At 34.9% G+C, this 22,702-nt stretch overlaps 2 protein-coding genes across 4 annotated transcripts; one reads left to right on the forward strand and one right to left on the reverse strand.

The window, feature by feature from the left end:
• The first annotated feature begins 5,123 nt into the window (after positions 1-5,123).
• On the forward strand, positions 5,124-13,330 carry LOC130985648 (probable plastidic glucose transporter 2). Of its 3 annotated transcripts, none has more exons than XM_057908722.1 (14): positions 5,124-5,377; positions 5,783-5,930; positions 7,069-7,180; positions 7,260-7,327; positions 7,405-7,537; positions 9,762-9,861; positions 9,968-10,080; positions 10,220-10,313; positions 10,912-11,065; positions 11,177-11,320; positions 11,421-11,494; positions 12,327-12,415; positions 12,631-12,745; positions 12,902-13,330. In XM_057908722.1, exons 2-14 carry the CDS (start codon positions 5,840-5,842, stop codon positions 13,088-13,090), a joined length of 1,476 nt encoding a protein of 491 aa, XP_057764705.1. In that variant the 5' UTR covers positions 5,124-5,377; positions 5,783-5,839; the 3' UTR covers positions 13,091-13,330. The 3 variants fall into 3 exon arrangements, with proteins under 3 accessions (XP_057764705.1, XP_057764719.1, XP_057764711.1); XM_057908736.1 differs by having other exon boundaries at positions 5,177-5,309; XM_057908728.1 differs by having other exon boundaries at positions 5,345-5,533.
• A 718-nt stretch (positions 13,331-14,048) lies between these two features.
• LOC130985667 (cyclin-dependent kinase F-1) lies at positions 14,049-18,092 on the reverse strand. Its single transcript, XM_057908747.1, has 2 exons — positions 17,436-18,092; positions 14,049-15,316 (listed from the first exon to the last, which is right to left on the reverse strand). The coding sequence occupies exons 1-2, from the start codon at positions 17,922-17,924 to the stop codon at positions 14,396-14,398; spliced, it is 1,410 nt and encodes a 469-aa protein (XP_057764730.1). The 5' UTR covers positions 17,925-18,092; the 3' UTR covers positions 14,049-14,395.
• Positions 18,093-22,702: the final 4,610 nt, after the last annotated feature.

The following is a 22,702-nucleotide window of genomic DNA, read 5'->3' on the forward strand; positions in this document are numbered from 1 at the left end:
TCCCCAAATTAAAAGTGGGATTTGAGGTAGTTAAAAGTGAGGCCCACCGTTAAATTTTTTTTTAAATAATAAAACAGATGACGTTTAGTCGACTTTAGGGTGGATGGTTTAATTGCATCAAATTTAAGAGTTTGTGGTTTAGTTGGACCCAAGTCGAGTATAAGGTGTTATACGTGATAGGGGCCTCTATGTTAGGGGTGTATTTGATGCTTAACCCAATTATTTATTCTACCTTGAACTAACGGCTACCACTATTATTCAAAATATTAATCACAGTGCACGTAATATTAGTAATATCAATCAACGTCCCTCTAGGAGAAGACTCAGCGCAACAAAGATAGAAGAGGTTATTGGAGCCCACCAGCACTGAAGATATACCTTCCTTAAAATAAAGAGAGACTGAGTCCAAGCCAACAATGAAGTCATCTGGAGGAAAGATCCAGCGCAATGACAGATGAAAGAAGGTCCGACGCAGTTCAATCACGTTGCTTCAGAAGTTAGCGTTGATTTACTACCGAAGAAGACACCCGACAAAAGCTGCAAGTTAGTTAATAGTAGGATATGTAACGATGGTGATAAGAACAGTAGCTATTACATGAAGAGTACGCGAGTTACATTAAATTTACTATCTTACCCTCCTTGTATTTCTTTTTTAAATAGTTAGCTCATCTCATTTGAATGAGTAAATATCTTAGGTGTTCTAAGATGCTTCACCACAGTGCAGTTAAAGCTTTTGTCAAAATGTCAGCCAATTGAAGATCATTCTTGATGTGCAGCGACTTCACTACCCCCTGCAAAAACTTATCACGAACAATGTAACAATCTATCTCAATATGTTTGGTTCGCTCATAGAAAATTAGGTTACAACATATATAGACAATGGCTCTATTATCACAGTATAAAGGTGTGACCTTTTTTTGCTCAACCCCAAAATTTAAAAGCAAGTTTTGCACTCATGTAACCTCACAGCTTGTTTGTGCCATTGCTCGATACTCTGCCTCTATTGGAGAACGGGATATGGTATCTTGCTTCTTTGACTTCCAAGAAATCAAAGAGGGTCTAAGGAAAACAACAAAGCCAGCAGTAATTGATCTCATAACAGTAGGACATGATGTCCAATCATCATTGGAGAATGCAGTAAGTTCAAGTATGAGTTCTTATGAAATAAGAGGCCATCCAGCAGTACCCTTCAAATGCTCAACACTATTTCCGCTGCAGCCATGTGTCCTTCACATGGTTTGGAGATAAATTGACTCAAATTGTGCACAACAAATATGATATCTGACTTTGTTGGACACAAGTACAACAATCTTCCAATCAATCTCTTGTACTTGGTAGAATCAACCAAGAATGCACCTTATTATGAAGACAAATGTTTACCGGATTTCATAGGAGTGGAAGAAGGCATGCAGTTCATCAATCCTGCATCCTTAATCAAATCCAAAACTTATTTTCTTTGGTACATATATACTCCCTTCGTCCTTGAAAGAATTTCCTACCTTTTCTTTTCGAAACGTCCACAAAAAACTTCCTACGTATTTTGGGATTAGACCCTACCAATAAAAATACTCCATTTACCCTTTTTTTTCGCCAACACTATTACTAATACTTTTTCACCATCCTTAATATACTCAATAACTTTTTCTCCACTCTCAATACACTTAACATTTCATTAAAACGTGTGGCACTCCCTCCTAGGAAGTTCTTTCGTGTACGGAGGGAGTATGTTTTTTTTTTTTTTTTTTTTTTTTTTTTTTATCATTTCTGGCAATTTCTAGACCAAGAAAATACGATGATTTTCCTAAATCCTTGTATTTGAAGTGCTTGCTCAAAAAGTCCTTAAATGATGCCACCAAATAATCATCATTACCAGGGCCGACCCTGACATTCCGGGGGCCCTAGGCGAAAACGAAAAAATGGGCCCTTTTAAATAAAGAGATTTAAAGGCCGCTCCATAAGGGACTTGAACCCAAGACCTTTGGCCTTAGACATTAACCCTTTACCGCATGACCAACACATGCACACTAAAAATTGAGATTTTTGTCATCGAATAGAGATAGCATGTGATTGTCTCTCGTGATTGTGTGACTACATAACTTTATTATTAATTATTAAGTACAATAAACTAAATAACAATAATTAAATAATTTAGATCTTCTAGCTTTTGAAAAGCAAAATCATCAATAACATTTTTAAGATCAAGTTTACCAGCCCTAAATAATGTGTTTTCAATATCTCATTTTCAATGCACAAAATTGTTAGCACATTTAATATATCTTTCTTTAGACATAGTAATCGGCAAATGTGAATTTATCAATTTTAATTTACAAAAAATATTTCTATTCACACTACAATAACTGGTATACTTAACAATATCCTACATGCATTTGAAACATTAAATTAACAATATGATGTTTTGACAAACTCAAAAACTTCTACAATTAACTTTATTTTCTTATGATAAGTATAACACATTTGTATCACTTATAATTTTAAAATAAATCTTTAATATTAATATCAAATAATATTTATTTAATAAATTTAAAATTAATAAATAATACTAACTTATAATTTTTTTAAGGAAAATACTACTAACAGAACTATTTTTAAATTTGAGGGCCCCTCAAATTTGGGGGCCCTAGGCCTTTGCCCCATTTGAATTGAAGAAGGGCCGACCCTGATCATTACTAGCAAGTAAAATATCATCAACTCCCAAAAATTTATCTTATTTCTTGAAGAAGAAATAATGATAAAAAACAGATTGAGTGAGGCCAAAAACATTCAAAACATCAGAAAACTTCAAACACAACAGCCTTAAAGCTTGCTTGAGGCCATATAAAGATTTGTTTAGTTTTGCTAACTGAACCAAGTGGATATGGATTGTCCCCCTCATCAAGCAAGTTAGGAGGTAGTTCCATGTAGATATCTTCATCAAACTCGCCATACAAAAATGCATTGCTAATATCTAAATGAAATAGAGACCAACCGGAAATAACAGCAAGAGAAAGCATAATCTTCACAGTAACAAGTTTGGTGACAAGGGAAAAAGTATCAAGGAAATCAACCCATGCCTGCTGAGTATAGCCCTTGTCTTACAAGTTTGGCTTTGTTTCTATCAAAATTCCATCAACAAATAATTTGGTTCGAAACACCCATTTGCACCTAATAGCAAGTTTATCTAGAAGCAATAAGGCGATGAACTAAGTATTATTCTTGATGAGAGTTTCCAACTCTGCCTGCATTGCCTTTCTCCACTCAGCTTCATACCTCATCAATAGAACTTATTATATTTTACCTCACAATATTACTCCTTTTGAGATGTTGTTTAAGAAACCTCCTTCCTATTCACATCTTATAGTTTTTGGTTGCCTTTGTTTTGTTTTTACATTGGACAAAAATAGATCAAAGTTCTCTCCTTGAGCCACTAAATGTATTTTCTTTGGGATATTACTTTGGTTGCAACGGTTACAAAGTTCTCAATCTCGCAACATATCATGTGAGTATGACTGTATGAGCAGAGATGTGGTATTCCATGAAAATGTATTTCCATATTCTCATGTCACACCCTCTTCTTTCCCCGAGCCTCAGTTTACTTTTTCCATTGAATTTTCTATTGCTTCTGATTCTTCCTCTCTGTATCTACTGAGAATAGTGTTGAAAATTCAATTGTACAAGATTCTTCTACCAATGTTTCTTCTCTTTCTATCACCAAGTCTAGTCGAGTGATCAAACCTCCTTACACTTATTAAATTGTGTGTGCAATTCTGTTACTTGCAAGTCTGGTAGAGTGATCCAACCTCCTTCTCACCTATCATTTTTAATATAGTAAGATTCATCTATACTTCACCTAAAAGAAAAAAGATTCATCTATACTATATTATAAAGTCAAGATTTCAATTTGAAATTAATTTTCAAATTGATTTCAAGTTGAGTGTCGATTTTGTAGTTATAATAAAATTGAATGTTTGTTTGTAGTATATTTTGTCTTTTTATTTCCTTTCTCTTTATCTCTTATTTTTTAATTTTTCTTCATAAAATTATGAAATTTGAATATTTATAAAATATTTAATATGCATATCAAATCAAATCAAATCATGATAAAACTTTTTTCGATATAATTTATGTAAATATTTGATTTAAAATGCTCTCTCTCTTTCTTTTTTTCTGCATAAATCTATTTTTCATTTTATTTTTATTTTTATCTTATTTTCTTTATCTTTCATAATATAAATTTTTATTATTGTGATTTTTTTTTTCAATATTCAGCTCAAATATATTCATTTAAAATTAACTTTTTAATATACTTATAAATATAATAATTGAATTAATATCAATTTTGTATAAATATAAAAATATTTTCTATGCATTGCACATGCTTGTTAATATTTGAAAATCAATTTCGAATTTAAGATACTACCATCTTAATTTATTAATAATTGTTAGCTAATATAAACTTAACTTATGTTCATATATTTTAGATAGTGATAATAGCTATGCCGACTAAGAAAATAACAATTTTTTAGTAAATATAGTAAGTATATATCACTACATCCATTTAGAAGAGTATACTTATTTTCTTTTTTCGTCTGTCTCATAAGAAAATGCATAACTCATTTTTCACTTCATATTAGGAAGTTCTGTCGTAGATCCAAAGAATATAAAAAAAATGCTGAGCATATTACTCCCCTCTTTTTTTAAAAATACAATATATTACTTGTATTTAAATACTCTCTCCGTCCCACAAATCTTGACAAGTATTCATTTTTGAGCCGTCCCACGAATCTTAACACATTTTCAAATAAAGTAATCATACTTTATCACTTTTATACTTTATTACAACACACTAATTTACAATTCCTTAATTTTCGTGCCGAAATCAAATGTATCAAAATTCGTGTGACAGAGCAAATACTATTAAGATTGAATTAGTTCGAAACTATTCGAGTTTGAATCGGTCCAAAATTAATTTTACCATAAGAAATAAGTCAAGATTTATAAACCAATACTATACGCATGTAAGATTGTTCTGAAATTAAATTACAAACGGTATCCATGAAATACAAAATATCATAAAATTAATTTAATTTAATTTTATCTAATCCTTCGAACTAATCGGATTATCCCGTGTATTTACAAAGTTTATTTAAAGTTACAGTTTTGAGCAAGCTCGCGTCAGTGGGTGTTGTTGACGCTGACGCACTTTCTAGACAAAAATTTGTTGTTTGTATTTTGATTTAATTTAATTAATTCAAAATCCGTCCCTGTCGCTGTCGTATGATTGAAGCAAACCACACAGAAATAAGATAAAGGTAGAACCCCTTTTGGCACTTCGAGAGTTTCTTTCATGGAAGATCAGCGCCTAGTTTGATCAGCTCTGGTAGCCACTTTTCCACTTCCGATGCATTTCTTTCACTTTTCATGTTTTTCGGATTCTTCACACCCTTTCTGTAAATTCGTCAGCATTTATTGGTGATATGACTCTCGAAGTAACTTAGAGCTTGTTTCTTCATGAATTTGTTCAGATTTAACTGCAGTAGGTTCTATAGGTGGCAAGCCTTTAAGTTTTATATCTTTATTATAAAAGAATTTATTTTTTTAGGCATGAGGAGATAAATGAAAAAAAAAAATAAAAATACATTGTGTTTGTTGCTTTAGCAGTATATTTTTTTTAAGAAATTCAATCTGTTATTGTGATAGTGTGGACGAAATTATAGAATTATGGTTGACATATAGATTTTAGGGTGTGCTTTGACAATGGTTCGTTATTCCATTTTTGTGATAGTGTTGAGGGAAGTTTCTAGCACTTGTCATCTGAGGAGAAGGGAAGTAGAGATATAGAATGTTGGCAGATTTGCGAAGATCATCGACGCATAAACGGGCAATGGACCCTAGGGACTACGATGAGTCCACTGATCTTGAAGATGATGCTGGTAAACTTATAATGTTATTTTTTGTTAACATCTTTCTGTTTTTTACCATTAATTTGTGCATTCCATTGATTTTGAGTAAAATTGTGCCCTGATATGGAGCTGATTTCAACAAGTTTATCCTCATTTTGCCCATGTCAGAGCTGCATTGAATATGTATACTGTTCTCTGAAACAGTGGCGGATCCAGGATTTCTATATTGGGGATGCAAAAAATAATCTTATAAACACTGGTGGAGCTAGGATTTTTTTGAGGGAGTTGAACTTCTACGGGGGTTCGGGGGCGGTAGCCCCCGGAATTTTTTTTGAGGCCTTCAATACATTTTAGACATTTTTTTTTTACTAAAATACAAATATAATAGTAAAACTTTGCATTCCAAATGCAAAATGTCGCCCCCGATTTTTTTTTTGAGGCCTTCAATACATTTTAAACATTTTTTTTACTAAAATGCAAATATAATAGTAAAACTTTGCATTCCAAATACAAAATGTATACTTTCAACTTTTTTGTTTAATTAAGAATTGAGGTAATTGATTGATTAAATGATGGGCTTGATCAAAAGAATGAAAAAGAAAGAGATGATGAGCTCTCTTTTTAGTTGGGCCAATGGAATTTAGGATTTTAAAAACTGAATTTCTCTTTTATTTTGGATTAAAACTTTTAATTGGGGGTGCAAAAATTAAATCTAAAATAATTTATAAATGAATATTAATACTACTAATTTTTTTTTTTTTTTTTGGGGATGCAACTGCACCCCCATGTTCCATGGTGGATCCGCCCCTGCTCTGAAAGAAATAGTTTTGAGCTTCTTTTCGTTATGACTTTAAATTGGTGGAAAAAAAGAATGCTTACTATAAAGTCACATTTGGCTATAGTTTGCATTTAAAACTAAAATTGAAGGAGATATATATGGTTAAAGTATTTCAAGTGACTCTACATGAGATGAATTTTGAATCCATCAAAATCACTATCTCAAAGTGAAAAATCATCCAAACATGTTGGTGGACTTGTTATCATCACAGACCTGAAACCATTGTCCAAATCCTTCAAACTGAGTTGATCCTATAGGAAGTTGTTGCTAATAAATATGTTGATATGGATTTTCTTCTAGACATAATGATTCGCTTGTGGTGTGTTTCAGAGCTTCTAGAAAGTAGTATGGAGCAAGAAACTGAAAAACCACCTTGGAAGCTTTCCTTTCCACATGTGCTGGTGGCTACTATAGTTCCATTCTTATTTGGCTATCATCTTGGGTTTGTTCTCTGACATGCTTTCTCTTCTGTCTTTCTCTATCTCCATTTCTTCTGAACTGATGTTATTATTTTCCCTCAGAGTTGTCAATGAGCCTCTTGAAACAATTTCTGTTGATCTTGGTTTCCGTGGGAATACCCTGCAAGAAGGTGATATTGAACTTTACAATGGGTCATCAATATGGGTACTATAACTGGACATTTGACTTTAATATCATATTTTGCAGGCTTGGTGGTTAGTACTTGTCTTGCTGGAGCTTTTGTTGGATCCCTGATCAGTGGTTGGGTTGCTGATGGAGTTGGACGTCGTAGAGCTTTTCAGTTGTGTGCTTTGCCTATGCTTATCGGTGCTCCAATATGGTACAGAAAAATGTGTTTTCTTTAACACCCCTTTTATGACCTCAGGACCATATGTTGTGCTTTTATGCTTTTCTCTTTCTTTGATTGGTGACATGAGTACTCGTTGTGGCTTCATTTTTTGTTTCACTAATCACATCATAGAGCATGAAGAAGTTAACCCAGACTCCTTGTGATCCATTTATGTTAGATTATGCTAGTCATATGACTCATATATTAGATGGAAGAGTACTTTTCATGCATAAGCTACAATAAACCAGCCTTTTCTGCAGTAATTTTTGCAAACTTATATATAAACAATAAGCAGATTAAGAACTAATAATTTATTTCTCCCCCTCAACACACATGAAGTTAAACTTCATGTAACTACTAAGTGATGCAATTCGGAAGCAACTAAAAAACAAAACCCAATTTCTTAAAACTCAGTGTTACACTGCTTCACACCAGTCAAATAATTTGTTGATCTAAAGGCTGTGCATTTCTCTTTTACTCGTGGTGGTGTATACAGATGTGGGATCAGTAGAATTTAGACCAACGTAAAAGGGCAGACCCCCCTTCCCTCCCTGCACGCGCGCACGCGAGAAAAAAAGAAAATAACTCAATTGCTCAAAACAAGCTGGAAGATGTCTAAGAATTGATAAGTCTGGTCCGACATTGTTTTCCAGTGGAATATCCACATTGAGGGTGTTATTTGCTATGAAGCACATGGACGTATACGATACAATATGGGGATGTAAACATGTCAACCTTAAAAATTGAAGATATGATACGTCAAAAATATGTTTTTCTTTATTGATTTAATATATATTTTATATATATTAGAATCCATAATTCATTAACAAAATATGTAAATACTACTACTCCATTCTAAAATTAAGGAAATATCAAATAAAACATCTTCTTAATAGTTAATAATACACACTAAACAAATAAAAGTTTCATAATGCCCTCGTCATTCATCATCCTCTTCCTCTTTCATTATATTTTCATTTTCATCTTCATCTTCATCTTCATCATTGAAGACAACACCTGCCTCATCAAGATTCAAGGGATAATTGTGCAACTTCGGCTCATCAAGGAATAATTGTGCAATGTCCAGCTCCCCAACATCCTCAAATGTACCAAAGTTGTCTCCTCTAATATCCCACAACTTTGTTTTTCCTTTGTAGTACTCGGGTGTTCTTCTAGATAGCAAATGGAGATTCTTATGAGTGAATACCATATCCTCAGCAAGTTTGGGCGGCATCTTACTTTTTTTTGCAAAGAATGGATGAAAGAGTATGTGCTCCAATTCCTCTCAGCACATGATGAGGACGAAGGTTGGACAAGTAGCTTCACGCTACACCATACAACATTGGTGCGCTTGTTCCATATGTAACCACCAACTCTTGGAATCCATATCATAGCGTTGCTCAACCGAGTCGGCAAAATCTGCCGCCGTGCTAGAGTAGTTAGCAAACTCCTGTGTCAAATTAATCATAATCCTTCTTTCAGACATGTTAGAAAGTATTTCTTCAAACATTTGATTCTTTCCTCAGTAACTTCATTATCCCTATGTGGCGCAATTCCAAAGGAGTCTTCATTAAGCCATTGGTGGCTATAATATCTAAAATCAAAACGAAAATTTAAAATGAAAATAGTAAAGACTAAGAGTAAATAAAGTAGATATTTCAGTTTAGATTGTTACCTTGGATTGAGTGAATGAGCCAAGCAATGGAAAGTGTTGTTTTGGTTCCAATCACTAACTAAGATGGTATGAACAACCTTATAGAAGTTGCTCGTCTGATCTGGTTGAAGTCTTTCATGCTTGTATATTGTCCGCTTCACTTTTCCAATAAATGGAATCCCACATATCGTAGATTAAGTGAGGACACAACTTATTCGTGTCATAAAGAAAACTTATTTGATACTTGGTGTGGTAGAGTGGAAACTAGGCAATTTAATGGTGACCTATCTCAAAGACAACAATATCAAACTATATTATTCAAATATAAAAAAATAGAGCCCTTCTCTTTTCATTTTTTTGAAAATATTTGTTCTGGTTTCCTTTTTGACCTGAAGGCCTGCATATAAGGTGATTGTTTACTCTTCTCAAACCATAGTCAGTAAGTTCTTTGCAGGTGTTCTGTATGATCATATTTCATAAATACTTGGTACACTATTCAAATTTTCTCCTGTTCATATTTATCTTTGATTTTGAAAGAGGTGCTACTCCCTGTATATCCAGTGCCACAGCTGGAAGTTTGACAGGAATGCTTTTGGGAAGGATTTTAGTTGGCATTGGCTTGGGTATTGGTCCGCCAGTTGCATCTCTTTATGTAACTGAGGTAGAAACACCTCCAATTTCCTGCATTTAGCTTTGCTCTGTAAAGCAGATTTGGGCTTATTTTATGAGATATTTATTTATGCACTTATTTGTTTTCTTTCAAGTAGATATCACCTGCGCATGTGAGGGGTACTTATGGCAGCTTTATTCAGATAGCCACTTGTCTTGGGCTGATGGCCGCTTTAGTGGTTGGAATTCCAGTAACGAGTATTTTTGGATGGTAAAATCAATTTTAACCGAGATTCGTTCTGGCAAAATTGATTAATATATCTCATTTTGGGTTTAAGATTGCTGTGTTTTATTATGGGGAGTTATCGGACTAATCTCATCTAAGTGCTCTTGACCACATGTTTGCCTAGGTGGCGCATCTGCTTTTGGATATCTATCTTTCCCGCTTCAATGCTAGCTCTTTTAATGGCGTTTTGTGTTGAATCTCCACACTGGCTATACAAGGTTAATTTTTTTAAAAAATTCTAAATTGATTAATGCTGCCATGTTTCTCATTTTGGAATATATTTGGAATTTTAGATACAAATAATAAAGTTAGTAATATATAGTTGTTTCTTCCTTGGAAATCTGTAGCCTAGTCACTCTTGTCAAGTCTGCTTCTGGTTTGTTGTCGGTGAAATCTTTTGTGCTTTATTGTTAGTGTGTTATGTCCGCTCTCAGTTTTCCATGTCTATTTGGACTTGGAATTCTTCTGCCTGTTGCTTGTCCTATATTGCATGCAAAGCTATTCTAGTGTATGCTTCTGAACTAGTCATAAGATATGTGTGGTGTGCCTCAAGTGACTTCAAAAATTACTACACTCTATGACCTTTCGTAGAACTGGGAAGGGATCTAATTTTCTTTCATGCTCGATCTTCCAGTATGCTGTAATTGGTTTCCAGATGACCAGTTGCTTTAGAAGTACAACTTTGCTTATTAAATATAACATGATAAAAAGCAGGCTATAGTATCCTACGGATTGTTTATCATTTTGATAACATTCAGAATAGACAATTTTGATATCCTAATAATCGCTTTCATTTCAATCATCTGTGATATGCAGCAAGGTAGACATAGTGAAGCTGAAATTGAACTTGTGAAGCTTCTCGGAGCTTCTCATGCCAAAGATGCAATAGTGGAGCTGTCAAAGACTGAGAGAGGAGATGAAACTGATACCATAAAGCTTGCAGAATTGCTCTGCGGGCGGCACTCAAGAGGTACACATAATGAGCTTCCTATTCATATATCTGAAGCTATAAGGGTATATCTAAAGCTATGAGTTTTAGTTTTAGCCAAAATACTTTGTTTTTTACTCAATTCTTTTGCAGTTGTTTTTATTGGATCAACCCTATTTGCTTTACAACAGCTTTCTGGAATAAATGCTGTGTTTTATTTCTCTTCAACTGTATTTAGACGTGCTGGAGTTTCCTCGAACCTAGCAAATGTTTGTGTCGGGATTGCAAACTTAATAGGTAAATACATGTTTTCTTATGCTCAAATATCATGATTAGTATTTTCGAAGTATTTTCCTTGTTGACATTCTTGTGTGTTGAATACATGTATTTTCTGCAGGCTCCTTTATCGCCCTGGCATTGATGGATAAGCTTGGAAGGAAGGCGCTACTGCTGTGGAGCTTCCTTGGCATGGTTAGATGATTGACATCTCTGGGTTGAAATCCGATTTTTTGGTCTATGTGATTCAAGGATGATGTTAAGTTTCCTAGGAAAACATTAAATGCTCAGAGATGTGCAGCTGTCTATGTGTAATTTTTGGTCTTCCTTGGTCTATGTGCAGTTTTTGGTCTTCCTTGGTCTATGTGATTCAAGGATAATGAAACATCAAATGCTCAGAGATGTTATGAGTCTGCTGCTTTGCCTGCTTACATTGACATAATGCTTGCGTCCACACATGTCTTCCTTTTGCTTCTGTATTGTTGTTTCTGAAAGCAAACCTTTTGCTACTTATTTCCAAGAGGGAGTTTCAGCTCGTTGCCGCTGAATTTACTGCCTCTCATTGCATGTTAAACTTCTCTTACTGATCAGTCCCTGTTTCTTGACCCTCTGGTGCACAAGCCTAACTCTGTTTCTGTTTCTCGTCTCCATTAATTGGCAGTACATTCTTATCATCTCAGATACTAGATAAAATAGAAAAAAGTTAATAAAGGTGAAGCAGTAGATTGTCAGTTCTATCATGCAAGTTGATCTGATAAATTACAGTATATCTGGTCTTGAGAGGTAGCAGAGAGCCTATATACTGGTTACCTGTGCGTTTGTCCCGTTTCTTGTTGCTCAATATTTATGATGCCGCAATATGGGTAGTTGGATATGATATCTAGTGTTTTTCACTTTCATAATTCATATAAGCAGCTACTTGCTAGTCCTATTGCGTTTATCCATCTATTAACATACTTCCACACCTCCTAAACTATACACTTTCATGCATAACTTGACTACGCATTTCACTGCTTGTTCCTATCAGGCTACTTCAACGGGTCTTCAAGTTCTTGCAGCAGCTTCACCTGCTTCAAATTCTATTGGGTTTTTGCTATCTGTCGGTGGAATGATGATGTAAGTGTTAGTTTTGGCTTCCTTTCTTCAGCATGAATGACTGTACATTTTGACATAATTATTTTGCAAATAATATAGCTCTGAAAAATTTGACCAATAACAAAGAATAGCTGTAAGTGGTGAAACATAGTGTCTCCTATTCCCATTTTGTGCATGGCAGTGGGATGTGTATGTGCTCTAAATTGCAAACTCAATAATGAGCTTAAATTATGCAGGTTCGTCTTAATGTTTGCTGTTGGAGCTGGTCCAGTTCCTGGTCTTTTGCTCCCTGAAATATTTCCCAACCGAATCAGAGCAAAAGCTATGGCCTTTTGTATGTCCGTGCATTGGGTAATTGGTCTTCATCATCTTATTTGTTGCAACAGATGCTTGCCCCAATAACTGTTATATATATATATATATTATGTATATCATATACATGCTTTTCGTCTCTTTTTAGAATCATCTGCAGGACGTTCCTCTAAACTCATTTTGGGCTACTTTCAGGTGGCAAATTTTCTTGTTGGGTTGTTGTTCCTGCGTTTGCTGGACCGCATGGGGCCTCAGCTGCTCTACTCAATGTTTGGTTCCTTCTGCTTGTTCGCAGTCGTCTTTGTGAAGCAAAACGTGCTGGAAACCAAAGGGAAATCACTACAAGAAATCGAGATAGCTCTCCTCGCTCAAGATCAGTTTTAAATCTAAAATCTTACGCGATCCCACCAGTAAGTCGTCTTCTTCCACAGCTAGTTTATGTAGGAAGAGCGTGTGCGTGTGGGGTTGCGGTAACATTTAGATGATGAGGATGTAGGATAACTAGAAACATAAGGCGCCGTCGCATCACTTGTGAAGTGATGGTATTTGTGGGGGCGAATGTTATAATGTAACACAAGTATGGTGTATGTTTATCCTTTGAGAGTGAATTTCATGCATCGAAAACACCGAGCTATCTAAACCAAGCAGGAATGGAACATAGAATTAAAGTTTCTCAAGAAAAAGTATTACCATGAAAAATTTAATTCAAGGGTGCGTTTTCTTTGGTTGTATATTTATCATGAGAAAATGAGAGATAATCAAAATTTCACCCTTTAAATCATTCTTTTCTTTTCCCTCATTTTCTATTTAATCCTTACTCATTCCTCATTTTCACTACAAATGAGGGATAATATTATCACACCATTTTTGGAGGGATAATATTATCCCTCATTTGTAGTGTAAAAGAGGAATGAGTAAGGGTCAAATTGAAAATGAAGGAAAAGAAAGAAAGGATTTAAATGTGAAATTTTGTTTATGCTTCATTTTTTCATAATAAATTTATAACCAAAGAGAACGCACTCTTAGGGTAAATTATGAGTATTGCGTTGACTGAAAAATGCCTCTCGGTAGAAAACATGTTTTCTTTTTGATCTGTTACTCTTTTGGGGGAAAATCTGTGTTGCGCGAAGTCTTTATCTTTTTTCAGATTTTGTCAAAGATTGTATAATTTTTATTTTTCTAGAGATCTTTTAGTACGTGAAACCATGCCTAGAAAAATCATTGCAAACATGCAATTGCTCCACCGGGCACATGGTAATAACATATGAATTCGTAGATGATGGATGCTAACCACACATGCCAATGTATTTATCAAGTGCAACAACTACCAAAGACCCAGAGATGGAACAACGATCATCAAATCTTGCACACACACACAGAGGTGTTCTACACAAGTTAATAATTTATCATCCCTATGAAGTCATTCATACAGAGCTGCTCTTCTGGACTCTTCATGAATAAAAACATAACAACCTTGTTTCATTTTCTCAGCACATGGCATGCCAAACATATAATAACTATATCCCTCAACTCAATACAAAGTGATTTATTGGTAAGACTTGCACAGTTTCCCAGTAAATCCTCTCTTAAAAAATGAACATGAAAATTCTTGCTGTGGAGAGATCCACAAACATAATAGTAATACATTTTGCTCTTCTTCCAACTGCAGAGGTCGTCGATGTTTGATTATTAAGAGAAGCGAATTGAGAAGCCGTTTTCTGTGGTAGTGACAGCTGAGGGGCCGAAATCTTCAAAATCCGAATCTGATTCAAGACCTTCGTAATCCTTCCAATTAACAGAGGAATCCTCATCAGGACTCCCATGTTTAGGGGGAACCCTCAACTCTGATATAGGAACCGGTAACGGTTCTTCGATCAAATACTTATCATGAAGCAATTCCATCGCAGTAGCTCTGCTAGCTGGGTCATAATTTAATAGCTTTTTCACAAGAAGAACCTCATCAGGAGATCGATTGATGAGGCATGCTTCTATACCAGTCGATTTTTCAACTTTACCAAATGAGATTATGTTGTAGTCTGGAAGATGTACACAACCAGGCCAAACCTCCTCAGTCAAGTTACCCAAAACACTGAAAATTTTACCCAGCTGATCAATATCTGAAGTGCCCGGGAATAATGGTTCGAGACTCAGAAGCTCGCCAAAAATACAACCGAGTGACCACAGATCAATCTCCAGCCCATAGTTTGTGGAACCATAAAGTAGCTCTGGGGCTCTAAACCACCGAGTTCCAACACAGGAGGTAAGAGGACCATTCCCATCAACCCGGCCCTCCTCACCTTCATAAGAATAAGAATGCTGGAAAGGGTCCTCGAGATCACTTGTCGTGCATGTAGCGAGACAAGAAGCAGCTCCATCATGAGTTACGCTTTCTTCATCACCATCATTGGGAAACTCACCCATTCTGAGGTCTTCTGGCTCTGCAGCCCCCTTTTCACTGCTCTTTTCCACATGTTCTTGAATGACATGACCATCTAGTCTGGGAAGGATTTCAGCTGGTTGAGGAAAAGCTGCTTGATTTGACGAAGGCTGCTCGGCCAACTGATCATAAGCACCCTCATCAAGAAATCCAGGTGCAAGAAGTATCCTAGCCTAACCAGGGAAATGAACGATATTTCAGTGCCTGTGTAAACATTGATGTGCATAAATGATTATTGAAGAAAGAGACTGTACTATGACACTTATGACTCAAACTGATAAAATTATAAATTTTTAGAGGCCAGTCGGTAGTTTGTCATGCCAGCAGCTGAGCTAACTTCTTGCAACATTGTACAGTCCATACAAGATAGCATATACTGATATCGTGTTCAATGAAGCACATATCATTGATTCTCACAATTCAGAAAATCAGAATATTGCTCACCGAATATAACTATATAAGCAACCTTAAGTTCTTAACAATCAGCAATATTAAAAAATAACCAAACGGAACTTCTCATCTATATAAATTTTCAATTTGAATTACTTAAATTTTCTAATGTAAATCTGGAAACAGCATTAGAAAAATTCCCCAAACATCAGTAGAGTCAATTGATAGCGAGGCAATAATCAAGAATGATAACTAATACCAAAGAAGGAACTAGTCACAGAATAATGAGTACCCAGGCTTCCACAGAACATTGCTCATCCTAACTCAGAAGGTTCCAAACTGCCTTTCCGATTCTAAAACCTCACACTAAATAAGAATTAGAAAACAAGTAACAACGTGGGGCTCCCGGTACACAGATCAGCCACATCAGACTTGTTTTAGAATAAAATAAAGTAACTACTAACTTGTAGAAACAAAATAAGAACGTACATTGACTCCTCTATACCTCTATGCTGATGAAACTCAAAGCCAATGAATTGGCAGAACTGTATCAAACATCAGCTGGGAAAAAATTACAATTCCAGATACTAGGGTTTGCATCCACAACCATTTGTTCAGAACTAAGATGCATACACATCTCTGAAGCCATCAAGCTCCACTAACAACACTGGCAGTTAAAATCATGAAAATGTTGCACAACTAAAAAAAGCTAACAGGATATAACAGATCAAAAGGCAAAAAGGAAATCAGCTAGGATAACTCCAACTCCTTACACCTAGCCTGTTCTGTAGTGTTGTCATAGATCAGATTAGGAAGACATCACTGTTTGGGCAATCTAATTTCTTCCCTGTGATTCTTATAGTTTATGCAAATAACAGATTTATTATTTTTGTTATTTTGTTCAAGTAACATTATGAATTTTTAACACTTGAAATAGTAAGAGTAGCATTATCAGAAGACAAAATATGAAGGACAAAGATTCATAAGAGTATGCGCCGTGGATCCAAATAGGTTTGAGGGGCTAATCAGATGCATATGAAAGCATAATATTTGTGAACCTGCTGAGAAGATAACTTCAACAATATCCAAATCCTAGTAATGAGCTAATGAAGAGCTCGAAAATGCCAAGACATAATTAAACAGATATCCAAAGTGATGACAATGAGATACAAAAGTAATTGTTCAATTTCATGTGTGGGAGGGGAGATCAATGGTATGAGGATGAGTTGAAACCCTCAGAGAGCTACTTTCCTACATGTTATAAATTCATTATCCTAAGTCCTAACGGTCCTAAATCAAAGGCAACAATTCTCTTCTCACAAATATCATGATTAACATCATCTCTACAGAATGCTACATTCTCTTTAAATCAACGCAGTTTGAAAAATAATCTGTCAGCATAAGCATGACAAAAACTTCCCAACAGGGACAATATTATGGAATGAGAAGTTAATGGAAATAAAGAATGAAAATGCAAACCATGACCATGAGGCACCACAATCGCTAGCTCGAGTTACAATCAATTTTGAGCAGATGGAATAATTAATAAAATGCAATCGCTTGAGTGCCTTTTACGAGATTAGAAATATCTAATTGGAACCATCAGAAAAATCTATGTGGATCACAAGAAGTCAATTAATTCTAGCCAATACCGCTAGTTGACATAAGTTTTTGGCAGAAAATCCATTATTCTACGTTATCAAAGTTGATATGTAGAGATGTTTAAATGCATATTGTTAATGTAAACCTAAACTTATCGAAAACCACAGAAAAATTAATGGTAATTAAGGGATGATCAAGAAATTGTAGCATCTAAACTTGATGTTTCAACTTGTAACATCAACACTCCAGTCATAAACTCAAAGGGGAAAACCCTAAATTTTTTAATCAACTAATCCATACCTGGCCAAAATCGGCGATTTTGAGGATTCCGTCGGCAGAAATAAGCAGATTGGATGGCTTCAAATCCCTGTGAACAATCGAATTGCGGTGGCAGGCGTCGACCCCGCGCAAAATCTGCACCATCCAGCGCTTGAGCTCGCCGACTGTGATCCCACCGTCCCAGTCCTTCTTGGCGGCCTTGACGACGGCAGAGAGGTCGGTGGGCAGGTACTCGAGCACCAAAACGGCGTCCTCGTCGTCGCTCCAGAAGTACTCGTGGAGGAGGACAACATTGGGGCAGTTGTGGAGCGTCTGGAGGGCCTCGATCTCACGGAAGGCGGACTGGTAGTCGTGCACCTCCTTCAGGGCGACGGTGGTGGAGTCGGAGCGGCGGCGGGCCTTGTAGACGTCGGAGTAGGCGCCGGAGCCCACGCGCTCAAGGATCTCGTACTTGGCGGTGATCTCGCGGCGCGTGTGGATGCTCCAGCTCTTCGACGGCGGCTGCTCCATTGTCGGCCACTCGCTTTCGAGCGTTACGGAAGTAGAAGATGACTCACGTGACTTCTGCCTTCTCCGCACGTGCTTCTTCTCTTTCGAATTTAATTATTCTAACATTTTGGATCGAATAATTGCGGGTAAATTTATCAAACAACATAATAAGCTCAAAAAAATCGATCAACCATAACGGATTCGATGTTAATTTCATGGATCGTTATGACTTAAAATAAAATCTGATGGCAACATTACAATCTATACTATATTAAAAAGGTAATTTTTAATTAAAAATCAATTTTAAATTGATTTGAATGATAATTTATAAATATTAAAAAAATAAATGACTAATTGAAAATTTATATTTCTATAAGAATATGATTTATGACGGTTTCTTTTAAATTTTAGTTAAAAATTTTGTGGGTCTTTTAACATGCAAATCATGTTATTTTAAAGAAGAAAAAAAAAACCGAAATCATGTGCCTAATTTCATTTCTCTTGCAATAACACAAAATATTTTAATTAATTTTTTTTATTCAACTTCAATAATACTGTCAATACATATATTTTTACTTATTACTAGCTACGACAAATAGTTTTTTTTTTCTTCTTCTTTTTATCATCTAAGAAAGCTTGTATTTCCTTAATCTTATGATTTTTTAATCTCTTCCTTTTTTATTTATTTATTCGTTTTTCTTTTCTTATTCCAAAAATAGTATAGCTTTATTATGATAAAATATTCAATATGTATATCAAATTAAAAATAGTGATGCAAGCTTTAGTTTGATATATACACCCTCCGTCCTTTAAAAATGTGCATCACTTTTGATGATACATATTTTAATAAATGTTACGTGAGTTTGTTGTATAAAAATAAATTTTACATCAATCCACATAATATATATATATATATATATATATATATATATATTATAAAAATATAGTTATAACGATAACTTTTTTTGCATAAATTTGTCTCTTTTTTTTTTTTTTTTTGATTCTTTTCTAAAAATCGTCAAATTTCATTCATGAAGTAATATTTAGTATGCTTCTTAAATTAAAAACCATGTCAAGATCTTTAATTTGGTATAACAATTATAAATAATAAATTTAAGAATGAATTTTCATCTACAAATTTATATTAATTTTAAAGTATAATTTGTATTAATTTTAATGTAATTCTTTAGATGAATAATTAGCTATATATCTAAAAATAAAATTTCTTATAATTTAAATTTATTTAATTTGTGGTAATATTTTTGTACGAATAATTTATTTATTTATATAAACATATTTGATATTTATATAGATTAAAAATGAACCTTTAAATATGGTTTACATTTATTTATTTTTAATTTTTCAAATTCTTCAGTACATGTTAAATTTTAATGTAAAGTTAAAATAATTATTTTACTTTTAGTTACATACAAAATATACTAATTCATTTATAAAAAATTATTTTTAACTTTTTTTTGCCTTTTCATAATATCAATTTTTATTATTGTGAATTCTTCTTTATTTTTTTATTTTTCAATATTAAGTTCAAATATATTTAGTTAAAGTTAATTTTTTTTATTATATTTACAAATATGATAATTGAATTGGTATCAATTTTATAAAAATATAAAAATATTTATCGTGCATCGCAAGCAAATGTTAGTTTATTTTAACAAATAGAATCAATCAATAATTTAATGTGTTGAAAGGAGAAATTTGATATTTTGAGGCTCAGATTTGGATCAAGTATCTAGGTTTGATTCGTGTAGAACTCCACTGACAATAACTTGGTTTGTAATGTCATTCTAATAATGATACCCCCTCCTTACCTCTCTCATTTACTCAGTCCCCTGATTTAGGTCAATATATTGATCTTCTCTGTTACGAATCATGGGCATCGGTTTTTCTGAGCGAGGAAACCCCTAGATCCGATGCCAAATCGGAACATTTGGCGGCGAAATTAGGGGTCAAATCGGAGGAATCAGGGGCCAAAACAGAGGAATTGGGAGGGGAATCCACAAGTGGTGGCTCACGGCATCCGAAGGCCACCGTAGACTACTCGCCACACTGCTTCCTGCCTTGTTTTGGGTGAGATCTTCCATGTTTTTTGTGAATGTGTGCTGATTTGAAACTGTAATCTTGTGACTGTATGCAAGAGACCTAGGGTTTAATGGGTGATTTCATTGCTGAAATGATAAGAACATGCTCATATTAAAAAAAAATGCATCTATGATTTATTTGAGATGTAAGAGTATGAATTGTGTGCTGTTGGTTTAGTTGTTGTCTTGAGCATGTAATGTGTGTTGTTACTGATTTGGTGGTGATGTTTGGAGTGTGGGTGGTGTTGTTGGTGTAGTATGAATCTGGTGATGTTTGGAGTGTGAGTGGTGTTGTTGGTGTAGTATGAATCTGTATTTTGCTGCTTCAATTTGTTCATGGGACTGATGCCCACTACTCTACAAGGTAGAGTAGTGTTGGTGGCTACCCAAGAACTAATTTCATTCACACTCAAACTGCATTACAAGTTTTCAATTTACAAAAACAAATTGAAGCACAATAACTTCTTGCCTTTCAACTATGCATATAGGCATTTACAAAAAATAAAAAACCACTGCATATGCACTATTCAAGCAACAAAAACGAATTGAAGCACAATAACTTCTTGCCTTTCAACTATGCATATAGGCATTTACAAAAAATAAAAATCCATTGCATATGCACTATTCAAGCAACATTAAGGCATTGAATTGTTGTTCAATGCCTTCAACTGTTGTTTGATGAATACCTAAACGATGCTCGAGGTCTTCAAGGCCTTCCACTTCCCCTTTCTCCCGTAGATAGGCTATGGTCTCTTTGACCAGGTCTGTTGGAACTTCCAAACATTGAGGAAGAAGTTGTTGTCTTAACAGTGCCTCCTTCTTCATATGTGGAAGTTCGTAGCAGTTCTGCCCCTTAACCTTCATGATCTCTATCATGCAACCCTGCAAACTTAGGAAAACCTTCAATGTCATTGGTGCAAGTTCATCAAAGGAAGAAACCACTGCATTTACTAGGCTATCCACATCAAAGCAAACATTCTCTGTTTGCAGGCTTTGAATAGCCCTAAACCATCCAAGGTCATTTATATTATTGTCAGGGGAGTTTGGAGGCTGATGTATGATGTTGATGTCAAAACCATCTGTTGTTGCACAGTCTCTAAACTCTATATCCCCATTCTTGATATGTGGCCTAGCATTATCTTGTTGAATAAAGATAATCTTGCTTGCAAATGAAGGCCACTTGGCTTTAATAGCTGGAACAAGCTGTTTCAATTTGGAGTACACATTAAATATTCTGTTTCTGTGCAAGTGTCTTAAATGCAGAATTCATACATTAAATATTCTCTACGCAATTCATCATAAATGCAGAACTCATGCATATTGCCATTCTGTTACATTTATCATAAATGCAGAACTCATGCATCTTGCTATTCTGTTACATTCATCATAAATGCAGAATTCATACACTAAGGGTTCTGTTCCAGCCATACCTGCTTGATGAAACACTCTTTCATTACTTGTTTTGTTATGCTTTCGATTGGCTTTTGCTCAAGTGTCCCTGCTTCCCTATTCTTGCTTGACCTCTTTGCTGGTACCATTTCTGTTAAAGGGAAGATTCTATCTTCCCATCAAAAAGAACACTCCCATCATCACCAAATATTGGTCGACACACCGCACACACGAACATCACCTTTTTTATGAACTTTTTACTCTTGCAACTTCTATGTGACTCAGCCTCTGCTGGAGTTAAATAGAATCTGTGAGAAGCCTTGGTGATGTAGACCCACTTTTCATCGATATGGATAGTGTTGTACATGCTCTTGAACTTCAATTTATCTAGCAACCTGTCATACTCAATATTCTCTAAGCAAAACCTCAACCGTAACAGCTTATTTGGGGCAGTAAGGTCAGGTTTTATAGCACTTGTATGAGCCTTGATCAGCCCCTGATCGATCCACCTCCCTACGGTACTCTTGCTGCAGTTTATGCCACTAGTCAATCTTCGTATGGTTGATCTTTTATATAACTCAATGCTTGCAATTAACTATAGATCAATTTGTACTTTTTTTCTCCTTGGTCTACATATTTTCCTACTTTGTGAACTTATAAACTGACCTTGAATCTGTTTTTGCTTTGCCTTAGCCCAAAGACGACAAACGGTTCGCCGAGAGACACCGAACTTGAGTTCGGCAGCCTTCATTTTGCCTCGTGGTGGCTTGCCATTCTTGCTGTCGATGATCAAGAACTGAATGAGAGCAGCCCTATCTTCGCTTGTCAAATCTTTCCTCCTCATTTTTTTTTATTGTAAGTGTTGGTGTAGAATGACTCTCTATTTAAAGAGAAAGTTGTCTGAAATTGTAGAGAGAACCGTCCCAAGGTGTACTGCCGCCTTTTTTTTGGCTGATTTATGAAATTTGTTTGCATTAAAATTCTTGTGTTCTGCCGCCTTTTTTTAGTTCTGTTTAGCCGCCCATTTTTAATTTCAATTTTTATCATTTCAGTTTAATAGGCTTTTCAGTGTGAATTTCAGTTTTTCATGTTTATTTTATTGTTTACATCACTTTATTAAGGAAGTGGGTTAAGGATTAAAAGAATAGAAAGAAATAGCTTAATCTTGTGGTCCCTACAACTTTTACAACTACTTTAACTCTCCTAAATACCCGTGCCGAAAAGTTTTGAGCCATGAATAATGGGACGGAGGGAGTATATAATTGAGGCCCAATATTAAAATGATAAGGAATGAACTTCAAATCAAGAATA

The sequence above is a fragment of the Salvia miltiorrhiza genome, chromosome 1 (assembly GCF_028751815.1).
Source record: "Salvia miltiorrhiza cultivar Shanhuang (shh) chromosome 1, IMPLAD_Smil_shh, whole genome shotgun sequence".
Taxonomy (NCBI): domain Eukaryota; kingdom Viridiplantae; phylum Streptophyta; class Magnoliopsida; order Lamiales; family Lamiaceae; genus Salvia; species Salvia miltiorrhiza.